Source organism: Aristolochia californica, unplaced genomic scaffold (genome assembly GCF_029961685.1).
Source record: "Aristolochia californica isolate CCGP_79_NKW_82.1479 unplaced genomic scaffold, dmAriCali1.0.hap1 SCAF_16, whole genome shotgun sequence".
Taxonomy (NCBI): Eukaryota; Viridiplantae; Streptophyta; class Magnoliopsida; order Piperales; family Aristolochiaceae; genus Aristolochia; species Aristolochia californica.
In genome coordinates, this window is record NW_027181837.1 from 2974072 (window position 1) to 2991271 (window position 17200).

At 36.0% G+C, this 17200-nt stretch overlaps 1 protein-coding gene across 1 annotated transcript; it reads left to right on the forward strand.

The window, feature by feature from the left end:
* Nucleotides 1-6691: 6691 nt before the first annotated feature.
* On the forward strand, nucleotides 6692-15898 carry LOC137953052 (succinate--CoA ligase [ADP-forming] subunit alpha-2, mitochondrial). Its single transcript, XM_068800241.1, has 7 exons — nucleotides 6692-7123; nucleotides 8087-8296; nucleotides 8560-8730; nucleotides 11973-12096; nucleotides 14235-14296; nucleotides 15275-15356; nucleotides 15467-15898. The coding sequence occupies exons 1-7, from the start codon at nucleotides 6911-6913 to the stop codon at nucleotides 15604-15606; spliced, it is 1002 nt and encodes a 333-aa protein (XP_068656342.1). The 5' UTR covers nucleotides 6692-6910; the 3' UTR covers nucleotides 15607-15898.
* Nucleotides 15899-17200: the final 1302 nt, after the last annotated feature.

The following is a 17200-nucleotide window of genomic DNA, read 5'->3' on the forward strand; positions in this document are numbered from 1 at the left end:
CTGCAAGAACAAGATGAAGGTCCTTACTGTCACCATGTGCAGATCTGACATTGCCATTGCCCTTTAATGTATTAACATAAATATAAGCTGGCACCTGCAATGAGGCCAAAAGGCAACAGTAATTACAGAAAATAAAGCTACAACTATATTTAAAATATCTTATGAACATGGAGGACTAACTTTGTTTAGTAAAAATCCTCAAAATTGTCATCCTTGGATGTGGAGCCAACTAATACTCAAAACTACTAAAAAATATATGGAAAGTAATAGAGTTTCAAGCAATTATGGAAACAAACTAAATAGTTGGGACCTAAAGATGGAAGTCATTGCCTACAGGACAGGGCATCAATCTGGTTAGCCAAACATAGGGAAGTAATTAGCAATGACTGTCACCCACCCAACAATCTTAACCACTTCGGCAGATGAAATTCCAAGATACAAATACCAGATACACAGCTTGGAAATTGGTCTGCCATTTTAGACAAAGCATATTATCAACTTTCACTCATCTTGTTGGAACAGTTCCACGTGGATCTAGGGTCAGAAAGATCCTAAGCTTATTACTTAGGAATAGGCCTCCTAACTTCAAGTAGTCATTTTGGGATAGACTTGAACCCAACTTTGGGTGGAGGCCCACCTATAGGTGCCATAAAAATGTTGCACACATGTGGGAGAGTGTTTGAATAGTTCCACATGGACCTGAGGTTAAAAATATCCTATAATTATTACTTGGGAAGAGGGTGTCCTAACTTTGGCTAGTAATTTTGGGATGGACTTCGACCGAACTTTACACATCTGAATTGAAAAATAGTTGGTAAGCTGAAAGAGAAACAAAATGCAGGCTGACCCAACCAAAAGAATAGTCAACCAACAAAGAGAATTCAACATATTCTACTTTAAAATTGTTGATGGGTAAAAAAGTCCATTGCCTATAGCCTCACATGTGTTCCACCTCTTAGGCTAATTATCTTAGGGCACAAGTTTTTGTGTGAGAGAGAATAGTCCCACATAGTTTCATCTTAAACAGATCTGATACTTATTTGTTGGAGAAAGACCTCCTAATTTCCACTAGACATTTTGGGATGGACTTGGACCCAACATTAGTACAAAGACTGATGAGAACTTTTGCCATGAATGCAGTAAATCAATAAGATCAAAGAAAATGTAGCATATCAAAAGACAGAAATTTTTACCAACAAATAGATAGATCATGAAGCATGTTTTTTGTAACTTATGGATAATTCCGTTAAAGAATTAAAATAATATAACATGAGGAAGAAGGAATTCTCAAGACAAAGAGGACAAGAGGAAGGATTCCCCAACTACAAGTGACAGCAGAGAAACTCCTTTAGGTAAAGAATTTGACAAGCTGTTTGCAGCATGCAAGATTTTATGCCAATTAACTTGCATGGAAGAAAGAAATTCTGTTACTTCATCAAAGGAACGTCTAAGCCTCCAAGTATAGCAGACTTCTTTGCGAGCCAACAGATCACTTGGTAATCCCCTTCTATGATGATCAGCCCCGAGAAAAGTTAAGAGAAGCGCTTAGCTCTTATAAAAAGAGCTTTTTCTCAGCCTTGGCTAAGCCACAAGTTCCTGCTGGGCCAGAGAAAGCTAAGAGTACACCCCAAACTGGCTGCTAATGACTTCACCAGCCTCAAATAGACCAGGGTTTCCCAATGAGCTTCCACCAAAGTTCAGTTTTTGCCTGCCTGGGGGCTGGGAAAGCAAACCAAGTAATAACCCAAGAGAGCATGGAATAAATGATATTTTCAATTACTCTAATTGATCTTTGAGGACTACTAAATGCTCTTGCATTGTGCTCTTTCCCCAGGTGTCATGGCAGCACTTGATAACATCCATACAGCACACCCATATTTTGAGAAGGGACTGAATAGATTCTGGCCGATGAATACAGCCAAGCAGGGGGGATATCAAACTTCCATAGATAATGAAGCATGTGAAACAAGCAATAACTTTGAAGAAGACTTTATCAGTCACTGTAATATCTATTAGCACTCTTAAGTAAGAGATACGCAATCTCAATACATGAAAAAAAAAAAAAAACGAACATAGGTAAAATTTTGATACCCAGAAACACCAGTTTTTTTACCCAGTATCAAAATCTCATCGGTTAGTGGATTTTGAGTATATTAAGCATAACAGGAAAGTTATTTCTATAGAAACTGTAGTTTCTTGACGCCCCTTTCTCTTCTCTTTCTCTCTTGAATTCCTATCTGCACAACTCTTATTTCCAGTCCTAACATGGTATCATAGGCAGGTTTGAGAAGAAAAATAAGAGGTTCTACGTCAGCCCGTGAAACTTGAAAGTGCTCGTTAAAGATGAGAATTTTACCTGTTGCTCTTGTGTTGTCGAAAAGATCAACTTCGCAAGGAAATCAATGCCTTTTCGTTTTCTATTTAGTTAAACTCTGGTATGCTTACGATAGACTATCATCGATGGTTCGACCGCTTGCAGGCAATGTTAGTTGTCAAAACCGTGTTTTTTCTATGAAAAATGAGAAGTACTCTGGCTGGGGTGAGGCAGGGAAACTTCTTTACCAGTGAAAATAGCATCATCCTCCGTGATTGGGAAGTTAAGAGTGGAATGTGATTTTTACTTATTGAATAATAAAATTGTATAATATACGTGAAAAATTGGAGTAGAATTCACTTCATCTAACTAGAATTCTTTGTTCCTTCACAAAATGATGAAATTTCATATTTCATATTTCACAATTGAAATCCATTTTTCATCAAATGATTCTATATCTTCTTTGTAAGTGTCAGTTATTTTTTGTATTAACCCTTTAACAGAGATACCAACTCGAAAAACTACATTTTCCAACGAAAGCAAATCTCCTTGAAATTCGTATTCATTTTTCTCAAGATGATCTACTCTCCAAGTTCACTAACCTCTTATAATTACCAAGTTAAAAATATTAATACAAAGATAAAAATGGTAAAAAAGGGACCAAATTCTCCGAGTATCTAAAAGGGTCTATGGACATTTTGAAGAAAGTAGGTTTCAATTCCACGAAGGCCATCATTCCGAGTTTCTTTAAAGACAAAGAAAAAATGGCATAATGAAAGAGACAAAACATAATAGATACACTGTATTTTTAGGATTTGGTTTCTGGTTATTAGAGTTGGGGAAAGATAGATGGTCTCAATATTTGCACATAGTTTTTCAAAATTACCCAAAAACGTGTTATTAGAATGTTGGTCTCGATGATCTCTTCTTACCAAGTTTTGATGATTACAAATATTTATAACTAACTATATGTAATTAGTAAGTTTTGGACAAACTTTAAAATGATTCGATGCCTCCTCACAATATCAACTATTCTAATTATTCAAAAGGTTGAAACAAAAATATACGAAACAAAATGCATTAGTCAAACTATCCAAATAATCCCTTTGGTGTTTGAACAGTGTAGTAAACAAAAGATGTCATAAGTTAGACTGTTTGAATAGTCACCCTATGGTCCAAACAATGCATTAGGAAAAGCTACACAAAAACCCAATGAAGCCACCATTTGAATAATGCAACATCTTAAACCCCTTGTCATTTGAATAATGAAGCCTCCATTCAAATAGACTGAAAAGAGTGTTTAAGCAAAGGCCCCTACTATTCGAATAGTTGCATTGAACAGTAAGCTTTAGGAAGAATAATGTTTTGATGGTGAATTGCAAAATAAGATTTTCGAGCTTTGATTAAACCACGTTATATCTCCAAACTTTGTAAGTGATCGTTGTATTTAACAACTCAAACCAAATAATTCAAGTATTTATTCATTTTTATTAAATTTTTGGTAGATTTCTAAAGGACAAGACATTCATTACAAATCTAATAATTATACTTTTAACATAAAAACTTAAGTTTTTGCCTCATTTCAACCATGAAGCATAGTCATATCAAGGAATGACTCTCCAAAGTACTTTCGTACTTTTCCAATCTTCCATGTAGATTAGATTTACAATCTCAAAGTTCAATTTATCCTGTTTTCCAAAAAACAATGTACACAAGCACTTTATTTTAAAATTTGTTATGGATTCGACTTGAATTTATGTTAGAATAGTTATACCTTGATTGTTATATCAATTATATGATCCAACAACCTTATCTAGGTCTTTATTTTCATATCTATTGTCTACTTGAACAATATCTCTAAAAATTAAGTAACCTAAACTCTTAATTTAAAACTTTTTCTCCGTACTTAGTTGATTTCAAGCTAAACTTGTGTCCTTTGAGTGTCAACCGAGTCATTATTATTCAACAACCATCCTTATAGATTCCAATGGAACTCTTATTTTCAAATCTATGATCGTGCTTGATTAATTATTCGTGGAACTTGAGTCATCGAATTTTCAAATTATTAATCATTGTTTAGAAAGTCAATTTTGAGCTTTTGAATTTCAAATCTATCATTCTATTGGGCAGTTTTGTTATTGGGTTATTGTGTGGATTTGTAAAGTTAATTCCAAGTTTCAAATCCATGACATTTACATTCTCATAAATTGTTATTACATATAGGAGGCATATTAGGAGAGAGGTATACTTTTTTCATGTTTAATTGTTGCATAAATCTACTTAAGAGGCATTTATTATGCTTTGTATTGTAAAAAATGAGTATTCCTTCCTATATACATTGGGTGAACTTTGTGTAAGCAAACTCGTAGTTTTTATACCCAAATAAGTTGCAAAGACTATTGTGGCCAATGCCATGAGTGGTTATCCTTGGGTTGTATACCTAATTGGTGTTAGGTTTGTGTGCTAAGAACCCAAGTTGTTGTGGCCTATTGGCTTTTGTAGCCAAAGTGTTGTTGACCTTTGTGGTTGTGTTCAACTGCAAGGGTTGTGTCCCCTTAGTCTCTATTCTTGTGTACCCTAATAGTGTTGTTGTATTCCCTTTATGTGATTTAATATAATTGGCTTTTGTAGCCACTTGTTTGGTTTTGAAATAGAGAATTGAATTCCAATACGTAAAGATATCTTATGAGTAGCTTAGTAGTTTGAGTTTGAATCGTGAACCACTATAAAAATAATTTTATTGATTACGATTTATATAGTTTTTTATGTTTATTTATATCTGAATCTCTTGTTGGAAGGGTCATTAAGGATTAAATTGGGCAAAAAAGTTGAAACTCTAATAATTGTATGCAATAGATTATTCCTGCTTTCTCCAAGTTCATGCCTTAAAAATCCAAATAAATAGAATATTTTATAATTTTATATAAATAGGGGTTAGTTCTACCCTTTGTTTCGATAAGTAAAGATTGTTGTCTAATTATGTATTAGTTGGACTTGCTTCTACTTTTTTTGAAATATTAATATCTTCCCTAAATAAAGTAGATTGTGTAAATTTGAGCTTTTATTTCTCTCTCCAGTCTCTATCTTGTATCACTACTGCAATCCAAAAATCAGTTCGTTGTTATAAATATTTACCTAGGAATTGTTTACAATCAATTTCAAAAGATATCGTTTACCCAAAAATTAAATTCCAATGAATTATTTTCTAGAAATCAATTCCCAGAGGAGGGGGGGGTGAAGAGAGAGAGAGAGAGGGGGCATCCGGGGAAGAGAGAGAGAGAGGGCATCCCTCCTCTCCCTATAGGACGATATTTTCTTAATCTTATTAAAGAGAATTGTGAAAGGAGGGTGAGAGTTGTCGAAATTGCAAACAATTATTAAAAAAATTAGAGCATGGTTAATAAAAAAACTTGTTATGAGGGAGGTAATTGATAAAGTGATACAATTACTTTGATATTAAAAAATGTTGTTAATGACTTAATTTGTGGTGGTGATAGAGTGGGCATTTCGATTGAAACAAGAAAAAAAATTAAAGCTGTATTGTTTGTATGAGCCAAATTTTTTCATAATACATTAGCTAGTATTGGTTTTTAATGACTTTCGAGCCTCCTAGAAAAGAGTTAAATTCAAGTACACTTTTTTTCCTAATCTCTTTCAAATCTTGATGATGATGCTATTTAAAATAATATAGTAAAAACAATCGAGGAACAACTAATGGCTTTTGAACATTTTTTCTCTTATTTACCCAAAATAAATAAACAATACAAGACTTATAATTAAAACGTGTTAGAAGATATGAAGCAAGATGATAAACACTTCAATTTTATCGACTTAAGCAACCAATTTGATGAGAAATATTAGGTGTTTAAATACTCTACATTTACTTAATTTAGTTTTGGAATCAAACATTGGCGTAAAAAACGAAAGATAATTTTTTTTTTGACGTAGGAGCAATGTCTTGACTATTCTATACAAGATTTTGATCATTAAGCTGCAAAACAACAGACATAAAGAGTTCATAACTTCATATATACAAATATTTTTTTATTAAATATTAAATTAATTATTACAAAGAACATAAGCCTTCATACTTTAGACTATCTCAGTTGTCGAATAATATTTATTTTTTATTTTTATTTAAAGTTACGTATGTTTCTTCTTCATGACAGGTTTCATTTCCTTATAACAATACATTGCGTTTCTGTGAAACTATGAAAGATGGGTGTGAAACTAGGGGTGACATCGAGCTAAGCCAAACTCAAATCTGTATATGTTTGATATTGGATTGATTTGAATGCTTTGAACTTGAGTTTGAGGTCGAGTGCAGCTTCAAACCTAAAATTGGAGTCGAACTCGAATCCAAAATTTTTAACTGACTTTGAGGTCAAGCTCGAGGTTGAGCCTGGTTCGAGCTGCATCCTCCGAGTCTCACACCACACTCGGCTTGTTTCCCGTCCCGTCCAGTAATCTCGCCACCATTGGCCATTTCAGTTCATAACCTGCACGTTTCGACTGACTTTCCTCTCATTATTTTCGTCTCGTGCGGGAGTCTAACGCAGCTGCAAAGAGGAAGGGAAGGAAAAAGAAAGTGTCGCCATGGCTAGGCATTCAACTAAAATTCTCAAATCCTTAGCTTCCAGAATCCAAAGCGTGCCTTCTCTTGTGTCCCAATCGCGCTCTTTCGCCGCCGCTTCAGATCCTCCTCCGGCTGTTTTTGTTGACCATAATACTAGAGTTATCTGTCAAGGAATCACCGGAAAGAATGGTACTTTCCACACCGAGCAGGCCATCGATTATGGCACGAAAATGGTATCAACCTCTTTTTCTCGACATTAAAACTTGTATTTTTCTAAATTTGACGTTCTGTTTTCTGCACGGGTTTTAGTTTATGGATGGATCTTAAACATGGGTACTACCATACCTCTAATTGGGTTTTGGATCCTTCTTCATTCTCATTTGTGATTCTCTATGATGTCTTTTGGCTATTCGTTGTCTTGGGTGCCTGATGTTTATTCTTTGTCTGGAGCAACTCAGTCTGTAGGCAATTTTTGCAAGTTTCGGCAACAGGGACCTCTCAATTCAACGAGCCTTTTTTTTTATACCTTTTTTTGAGTGGGCATCGCGAACAGTCCTGCTCGTTGTTATTGTGTTCTATCAAAGAATTTATTTTTCTTCGAAAAGGAAAAAAAAAACGAGAAGAAATTTCGGCAGTTGCTATATGCGAATATGTAGACTGTTATCTTTCTTTGACTATTTTATCGAAGATGATATGCTTAGTAAATTTCCACAGAGTAGCATATTGATTATTTGGTCGTACTGTGACTTCTGGTGTTACTTACGGGGGTTGCTTCAATTACTTTCCTTTTTTAATGTTCGGATACGTTATAGAAAAGTTTGTTTGTCACATTCTTTCGGCACTGTATACATTTTTCTGTTATTTTTTAATTGCATTGATTTCTCTTGAGATTGGTTACATTAATAGACACCATAGACACTGATGAGGCTCGATGTAGGCATTGACCCGAAGATCTTAGTGAGAGTGATGTTTTTAGATGCAATTCTTTTTTTTTTGCCCATAATTATGAAGTAGGTGAGGCTGACACATTTGTAATTTTGTGTGGTCTCCCAGCTCTATGTTGTTGACACTTTGTTGTAACAGTTTGCTTCATCTAATCTATTTCTTTTACTTTAATTTATTTTTTTAAAAGAAAAACATGGAAGGGTAATGCAATTCAAAGTGGAGTTTTACTTTGCTTCTGGTAATGATGGTAGGTAGGTGGAGTGACGCCAAAGAAAGGTGGCACGGAACATTTGGGGCTTCCTGTCTTCAATACAGTTGCAGAAGCAAAGGCTGAAACTAAGGCTAATGCATCTGCCATATATGTTCCTCCTCCATTTGCTGCGGCAGCTATTTTGGAGGCTATGGAAGCCGAGTTGGATTTGGTAGTGTGCATCACCGAGGGAATCCCACAACATGACATGGTATGTTGGTTTGTTATATGCTGTAGTTGGGGCTCTATCTTGACATATATATGTATATTCATGTTTACGTATACTTGGGTAATTTTATGTTCCATATGCAGTTGCTCACAATTGATGCATCCTGGAATATCTCTTATTATAAAATAGTTTTCACTGCCAGTGGTTTGATGAGATGACGAATTAGCTTCTTAAAATGTTGTATGGCTTCTTTTAAATCTTCATGTTATTGCATAATTTTGTAAAGCTTTTCCCATGCTTGCCAGGTTCGAGTGAAGGCTGCACTAAACAGGCAGACGAAAACTCGTCTTATTGGACCAAACTGCCCTGGTATTATCAAGCCTGGAGAGTGCAAAATTGGGATTATGCCTGGCTATATTCACAAACCAGGACGTGTGGGAATTGTTTCCCGTTCTGGTACCTTAACATATGAAGCGGTATGGCTCATCTGCACTTTTTATGGATTTTTTTTTGAATGGCATAAAATTTGTTAAAAAAGAGGAGAGATGGAATGGCTAAGAGGAGGTGGTTCCATTCTCTACCAAGCGTAGGAGAGAATTCCCCTCTTTAGCAAGTTTTTTGGCACCTTATTTGCTTATCTTAATGCATGAATCCAAGAAGTCGAGATATTATCATGCAAATTTCAAATGTGTTCAATAAAAACACTGAAATGACATTGAATGTTGCCCGGATTCTTGCACCCACCAATGTATAAGGGAAAGTCACCTTTGACAAGTAGATGTCTTGCATGAAATGTTGCTTGAAGATTTTTAGGTCAGTAAGAACAGATTTGATCTTGACTTCATTTGAATCCATGATGACCAGCGGATTAGAGTCGATAAGAAGCATGTTGCGATTACAGTTCAGGAACAACTCACTGCATCCAGCAGATCTTGGGTTACTCTCAGAACTGCCATCAAAGGTGTGTTCATTGGTTTCCAATCAGGGGGAGGGGGGAGGTGGCAGTTTGAGGGAGGGAGCAAGGCAAATTTTGACATGTTTGTGGTTAGCAAGGCGAGCAAGGGAAGCCAGCCTCGGTGAAGAACAGCACTTGTGAGATCTTTTGAATTCTTTTTGAATGCCCAATCATGAAATACAAACATGCATATTCAGTTAAACCCTTGAAAGGAGAGCATTTTACCTGCACTTGCTGGTCTCTTTCCTTCTAAAAGATCCAAGGCACCAAACCACAGCATACCTTGCAAATAGAGTGACAAATGTTAGGGAGAGTAGGGGAGAGCACCGGGATAATTAAAAGGAAGCAAGCATACATAAATTCCGGTTGAAGACGGTGGATACATGAGACCAGAGGGCAGCAGCTGTTGGGCTATGCTGTAGCAGTTGATTTATGGGTTCAGTATCAGATCTGTAAACCCTGCTGGTGGGGCTTAGATTGGTCAATCTCCTCCTAGAAATATTGTCCACTGCAAGTATTTTTGAATGTAATGCAGAAGATCACTTTTGGTGGTCTGAGGAGCTTCCAAGATAGAGCCGGCAGCATTGGTTGTCTTGCAACCAAGTTCAGAGGGAATTGGTTGCAGAAGGCCACCCAGAATGTTCCTTTCGAGACCAATTACCAATGATGCAAGTCCTCATTTGCCCCCTTTAATAGAATTTATCCAGGAGCTTGGTTAGAAGACTTGCTTCCACAATCTCTCCCCCGGTCAGATTTCCACAAAAGTCCAAAACCCAAACCAGTGATGTGGCCATTTTTTAATCCAAGATTCACACAATTTGTGAGAAACCAAGAAGAGATTAGGAAACAAGTTCTTAAGAGTAGAGTTGCCAACACAGAGGTCTTTTCATAATTTGACTTTGTGAAGTTGGGCCCAAGGTCCATCCCAAAATGACTAGCCAACTTAGGAAACCTCTTTTTCAGCTAATAAACTCAAGATCTTTGTACTCCTTAATCCATGTGGGACTATTCCTTAACACTCCCCTTCACGTGTATGCCCTCTTTTGTGACTCTACAAGTGGATAATTTAGGTGTAGACCCTCTTTTGTGACTTTACAAGTGGATAGTTTAGGTGTAGGCCCTCTTTTGTGCTCTACAAGTGGATAGTTTAGGTGTAGGCCCACATATGAGTACCTGCTTTGATACCATGTTAAGTTGGGTCCAAGGCCTATCCCAAAATAACTAGCCAACATAGGAAACCTCTTTTCCAGCTAATAAACTCAAAATCTTTGTACTCACTAATCCATGCGGGACTATTCCTTAACAGACTTTGAATGCCTCTTCCCACCTTAAATCTTGTCTCGTAATTGAGGTTGTCTTTCATCTTGCATACAACGTTCCTAAGGGTTAGTGAATCTGTACTGTTTTGAGATGTGAGCCACCAATCTAGGCTAGGAAGATGGTGTTTTCTAATTAAAATTGATCTCCAAAGGCTGCATTTATCCACTCTGAACTTCCACATCCATTTTTTCGAGGAGAGTTTTGTTAATCAAATGAATTTCTTGATCCTGAATCCTCCGAGATGCTTTGGGAAGCATAATGTTATCCCATCTCACAAGGTGAAATCCCGAGGAACCATTCTTGTCCTTCCGAAGGAATCTCACTCAAGTTGCTCAATGTGGTTAGCAATGCTTGCTGGGCATGAGAGAAAGGCAAGAAAGTAAATTGGGAGACCAGCCAATTTTGACAAGTGTGAGTGCCAACCTTGGAGGGAAATTTCCCCTCTCCAAGAGGCAAGGCAACTCTAAGTGCTCAAAGATGGAGCTGAAAGGGATTTATCAGGTCTGGAGGAGAAAAGATGGAGTTTGAGGTAGATTTAAGGGAGGGTTGATAACGAAAAACCAAGGGATGAGGCCATGCATTTAAGGTGTGCCCAAATATGGCTGACTTGATCTAGTTAATTTTTTGGCCCAGAATGAACTCACAGAGAGTGAAAATGGCTTGGAAGTTTTTGACTGGGTCAAGAGTACCAGTGTAGAAGCAAACCGTATCATTGCCAAATTGGACTATTTGAGCTCTAGGGCAAAGGAAGGATCCAGGTTGTATTCTTGGCTGGGATAAAAAAGACCATGTAGTACTTCTCCAATTAGCTTGAAGAGAAGGTGGGAGAGAGGGTTGCCTTGCCTAAGGCTGTGATCTCTTGAAAAAACCGCAGGAGTTGCCACTAGTGAGGGTAGAGAAGGGGGTAGATGAGGGTGAAGCTTTTAAACCAAAATTGCCATCTCAAGCCAAAATCCATGGACTTCATAATGCTTCCAGGAAATTCCTGCAGCATCCAGTAAAAGGCCTCCTAAAATTTATTCTTTGCCCCACTTTGGGTTGGGGGTCTTATTTGAAATAGTCAAATTGACTCATGGACAACCATGGCCAAGAATAATTATTGTCTCCTCTTAATGAAAGAAAATGTTAGCACAGATGATATATGGAAGGACCTTATGCAATCAGTTGGCAAGGACCTGCACTCCAATTTGTAATGGTTGGAAATGAGACTAGTTGGCCGAAAGTCTTGTGGGCCCTTCACATGGGTCTTCTTAGGGGTGAGGGAAAATGAATGATACTTTCATAGCATTGCATGAAGTGCCTTAGAAATAGAACTCTTCAGATGTAATAAACACATTCTCTTTAATGAAGTTCCAATCATCTTGTAGAATTCTTCATTAAATCCATCCTTTTTTGGATTATTTATATGCTTGGTTCTAATTGTATTTTTCTCGCACTTGAAAGGTTTATCAAACCACTGCTGTGGGCCTTGGGCAATCCACCTGTGTCGGTATTGGAGGGGATCCTTTTAATGGAACCAACTTTGTTGATTGCATTCGGAAGTTCCTTGCAGACCCTCAGACTGAAGGTAATTATTTAATGAAGCAAAAATGAGTTGAGATGTGATTTTCCACTTTTCATAAATTTATCTGCAGAAACTTATTTCTTATTTGATCTTTAATTGTGACTTCTGCTAGTGTTTAATTAGAGGTTGCTGGAGCAATCTCTAGTTAGCCTATTTCTTAGGATTCAAACTTTTGTTTGTGAAAAAGATGGTTAGGCTCTTTAAATATATACATATATATATATGTATATATATATATATATACGTATATATATACATATATATATATATATATACATATATATATATATATATATATATATATATATATATAGTTTTTTTAAAGTGTGCTTTATTAAATTCCAAAAAACAAAGTTCCTGAATTTTAAAAGAAAAACAAGGCCATAGGCACCATGGGGGGTCTTTCTTCCCTGACATCAAGAAATGACAAACTGAGGAGTCTCCTTCCATGATTAAAGGACCTTCAAAGCGATTTTTGAAAATCTTCAGCCATGCCTAAGAGCTTGGAGCTCCACTGTGGTGGAATTCGTCATGATTACCAGAATATTTGATTTATCCAGCCTAAGAAAATTGGGGATGGATTGGAGATTTTTACACTTAAAAATACTTGAAAGAGATTACCTACTGCTAGGTCAAAGAATAAGCACATCTTTGTTAAAAAAAAAAAAAGAATAAGAATATTTAGTACAACTGCTTGAATAATAAATGTGTAACTCAATTTTTATATACAAGTTGTTACCACTTTCTTCAAAAAAGGAAAGAAAAAGGAGAAGTCATAAGAAAGATCTTCCTTATCCTTCTTTTGTGCAAATTAGTACTTGATTGAAATATCTGAGTAGCCTATTAGCCTAGGTCAAAGAATAAGCATATCTTTTGAAAAAAGAGTAAGAATATTTGATAACACTGCCTCAACAATGAATATGTAGCTTAATTGTTATGTACAAGTTATTACTGCTTTCTGCAGAAAAGGAAAGAAAAAGAAGAAGTCATATTGATAGTGCTTTTTCTGAGGTAGATGATATTCCATAGTTGGATATGGATGTTAACCGATTGAATTCAGGTGTATTTGAACAGTGTTCTAAAAGAATAACTCGATATAGATGTGGTTATTAGCTTTCCTAGCTTTCACGGATGCAGTTATGTGCGCATGCTCTTCACATGCTTACGCATGCACACTCACTCATACTCCCAGTTACTTTGTTGTCAGTAGGCAATTCCATAATAACTGGAAATGAGGTTTACAATAGAATGGTTCACAAGTAATTATTCCGAGATCTGCCAATTCGGCAGCCGATGTGCTTGCTAAAAACGGAGCTACCCTAATATCCCTGGTTGTCAGGGAAATGCTCTCCTCTTTGTAATTTCTGTATTTTCTTGTTTATATACACATCTTTTTCAAAAATAAAATAAAAAATAGAATGGTTAACAGGTATTTAATTTATTCCTAATTGAAGATGTTAACCAAGAATATAAGGTACTTTTAAATTGGCTTTTGAAAAAAGTCAATTTTGATTTGGGATGTTGCAAGAAGCTAGCCTTAGCAGTCTGCTTTGATATATCAAAAACTGTGATTTTCATAGCCATAGGTTTAATGATATTTATTTTGTTGAACAACTCGTCAAATCTTCTGGTGGCTAGTGTTCACTATTTCATTCTACTGCCTATCAGAAAAAACCCTGAAACCTTTCATGTTCCTATGAACTTATTTTATCGGAACGATCATGTGACAAGTAGAATAGGTGTATCAATGAAGTTACAGAAAATGATTCATTTGCTGATTGAGACAGCAATTTCTTTAAAATTCCCACATTTCTCCAACTTTCCCTGTATTTGTGTTTCTTTCATCATTTGGTACCTCATTTTATTTGTATATTTTTTATATTATATTATTTATTATATTTTGAAATGTTGTATATTCTTTTATGTTCTTAATACATTATCATCAAAACATACTTTGTAGAAAGAGTGGAAATTTTTTTTGGAAAAGAGGGTTTAGTGCCTGGTACAACTATAAACTTTGAATTTTTTTTGGCTAATATGGTATAAAATGTTGGAAGATGCGTAGCAAAATTTACATATGCTGATGGTGGTTGTGCTCGCATTTGGGATCTTACTGTATTATCCTATTATCCTGCATTCAGGTATTGTTCTCATAGGAGAGATTGGAGGGACTGCAGAAGAGGATGCTGCTGCCCTTATAAAGGTATAGTTGCTATTTCCTACTTGCTGCAATTAAGTTATTGTGGTTTTTCCAAAAAACTAGATCTTTGTGGCTTCTGTAGGCAGATTGATTATACCTTGAGGGCATTGCATCGTTGCTGATTTGGTTTTTTGCTGTGTTAGAGCTTAACTGTATTCGTTATCGGTGGATTTGATTGTTTTTTTGTTTCCTTAGTTTCTGTGGATGTCAAAAGTCAAACATCATCCACAAAAGAAAAAAGTGTTAAAGTCAAAATTTATCCACAACTGAAGTTAATGGTTATGAAGTTACACTTATTTTTTCTGTTATCAGTTAGCTTTGCTTGATGAAGTTTTATCAGCATAAAGTAGGATAGCTATCCAGGCCAGAGAGTCTTCAAAAACAGAACAAACAGGTATAAGTCACACCTCATGAGACTAATCGGCAGCACATGTTGATGATACGAAAGACCAAGTCATTGAAATTGCATGTTCTACTTAAAAAAAAAACAAAAAACATAAATCTGGAACGAAATATTTTTTAAAATAAACCTGTCCTAGCTTATCATACCTTCCTGGGGACCTAGGAATCACAACTAGAAGATTATACTAAAAGGTGATTACTGGTTTATCACATAGTTGTGTAGAGGCTAATAAACATTATACTAAATGGCACTGCCTTCAAAGGTTTTGTTTACAGAATTGAACCTAAATTAATGTTTAATTTATCAGGTTTGTGCATTTCTTTTGGTGTATGTCGATTGGTATGTATCGAGTAGTGGGTTCTGTTGTTGGCAGATCTTGACCTTCGTATATGAACGTAATGATTGATGAGAAACTACCAAAGAGCAAAAGAATGGGTAGTTGTTCAATCGTGTGTCAGGATACATCCTACTGTTTTTGGATTATTAAACTAGTTGTAATTGTTATGTGTAACACACAGAAATGACTTTGGAAATTGTTCTAACTGAGAAGCCCGATCTATTCCATTGCAATGAACCAGGAAAGTGGAACTGAGAAACCTGTCGTTGCATTCATTGCTGGACTCACAGCACCGCCAGGTCGTCGCATGGGTCATGCTGGAGGTACATACTATATTCCTTGGCATTCTTTATTTCTTTTAAATGTTTTCTGCTAGTTTGAGACTTGAGCAGACAAGAGGCTTGAACTTCTACTTGGGCATGTCATGGTGCAGCAATTGTTTCTGGTGGAAAGGGTACAGCCCAAGACAAGATTAAGACGCTAAGAGAAGCCGGTGTGACAGTGGTGGAGTCACCTGCAAAGATTGGTGCTGCAATGCTTGATGTTTTCAAACAGCGCGGACTCGTCAACTAAAACAAATTCCTCATCAATTTTCTTCGTCCAAAAGATTTATGCTTCTGCAGAATTGTTTCGGTCTTTATCTTGCATGCTTCATTAATTGCTGACCAACAAGCTTTCACGGGATTTTTTTAGAGTCTGGGCCTCACATAGTCAATAAAGAAACTGAAACGAGGTTCAAGTTTGTAACTTGGACAGTTTCTTCTGGTACATGATTTGTTCAGGTGATATAACTGAGAATGGAAACAATTTTTGGGCCAACAACAGGAGAGCAGAGCAAGCACACTGAAACAGCGGTTTCTCCTAATTTCTCTTGTTCCCCCTTTTCCAGTTATTGCATAAACTTCCATATAATCCACTTGTCTCCTTGCTTCTCTTTCACTGTAAATTCAAGATCAACAAAGTGACTTTGCTTGCTTAGGCTGCACTCATGAGATGAGCAAAGTACAAAATCAATATTTGTAGCATAAGAGACTAATTAAATAAAGAATTTAAAAGAGAAGCTAAAAATACTTAACTCAAGATACAAAAACTTTTAATTTTACTTCCTTTACAGCTTTGGAGGTGACACCAGTTCTCAAATCAAGTGTGAAGGTTTAAGAGGCTTAGAATACACTCTGGCTAAGAGATTTTTTATTTGGGACAAGTTTGGTTACATAAAAGCCTCTCCATGTTAAAAAAACTAGCCTTAAGATTTGAAAAATAACTTTCTGGCATTGAACAAAAATAGGTAAAAAATAGGTCTAAAATTATGAAAATATGCATTCAATCTTATTTTTACTGTTGAATGCAATGCTAGGTCACTTATAAGTTTTGAGACCTAAAAATTCTGATATGGGTTTGACATCTTGAAAATTTGAGTTTCTTCATAGAGAGGTCAACACCTATATTAGTGTTCGACTCCTTTTTTACAATAAGGCTTGTTCGACAATTACATGTAGTCAGTCCCTTCCAAGAGGTCAACTCCTACTCTTTTGCCAAATATTGGCCTTGACTCATTCATGATAAGAAGTTATTTGTGAAATGTCCTTTTCTTTTCTTAAAAGTTGTTGATTTTTAGGACTCTATGGATTAACTCATGGAGAAAAGGAGAGACGCCATGTGGGGGAGAAAATGGGAAGGAGAAAGAGGTTATGGACTTGTATCCTAACTATCTCCTTGAAGTTCTATTTATAGATAAATAAAATTATAATATTATAATTATGCCCCTAGAGCTTAAACTAATTACATCAATGTCATCTTTATGAGATGACTCTTTATTTACCATCATGCCACCACTGTGTGGGCCTTTTACTTGGTCTATGGGCTTGAACCATCTTCCACCTCTATTAGATGTGTGGGTCTTCCTTGGTCATGTGGGTTTGAGCCTACTTTGCAACATTTCCCTAAAGCTGGGGGTGAAAGAATATCATAAACGCCCGACTTGCTGCAAATAATGTATAAGATTTTCTCGTATAAAATGGCAGTCTATCATATCTTCCAACATTCCTCCTCAAGCTGTGATCTCTTTGTTTTTGTCAAGAGACTCAACTGGCATAATAATGGTGAAAGAAAAAATCACTCCTAACCTTATGACAAAACTCCATACTCCAATCAAATGGTCATAGTC

Excerpts from the sequence above, each read along its gene's own strand:
- LOC137953052 (XM_068800241.1), top strand. The coding sequence starts at position 6,911 with ATGGCTAGGCATTCAACTAAAATTCTCAAATCCTTAGCTTCCAGAATC. Across the intron at positions 12,097-14,234 it reads TGCAGACCCTCAGACTGAAG|GTATTGTTCTCATAGGAGAG; the intron begins GTAATTATTTAA and ends TCCTGCATTCAG. Across the intron at positions 15,357-15,466 it reads TCGCATGGGTCATGCTGGAG|CAATTGTTTCTGGTGGAAAG; the intron begins GTACATACTATA and ends GTCATGGTGCAG.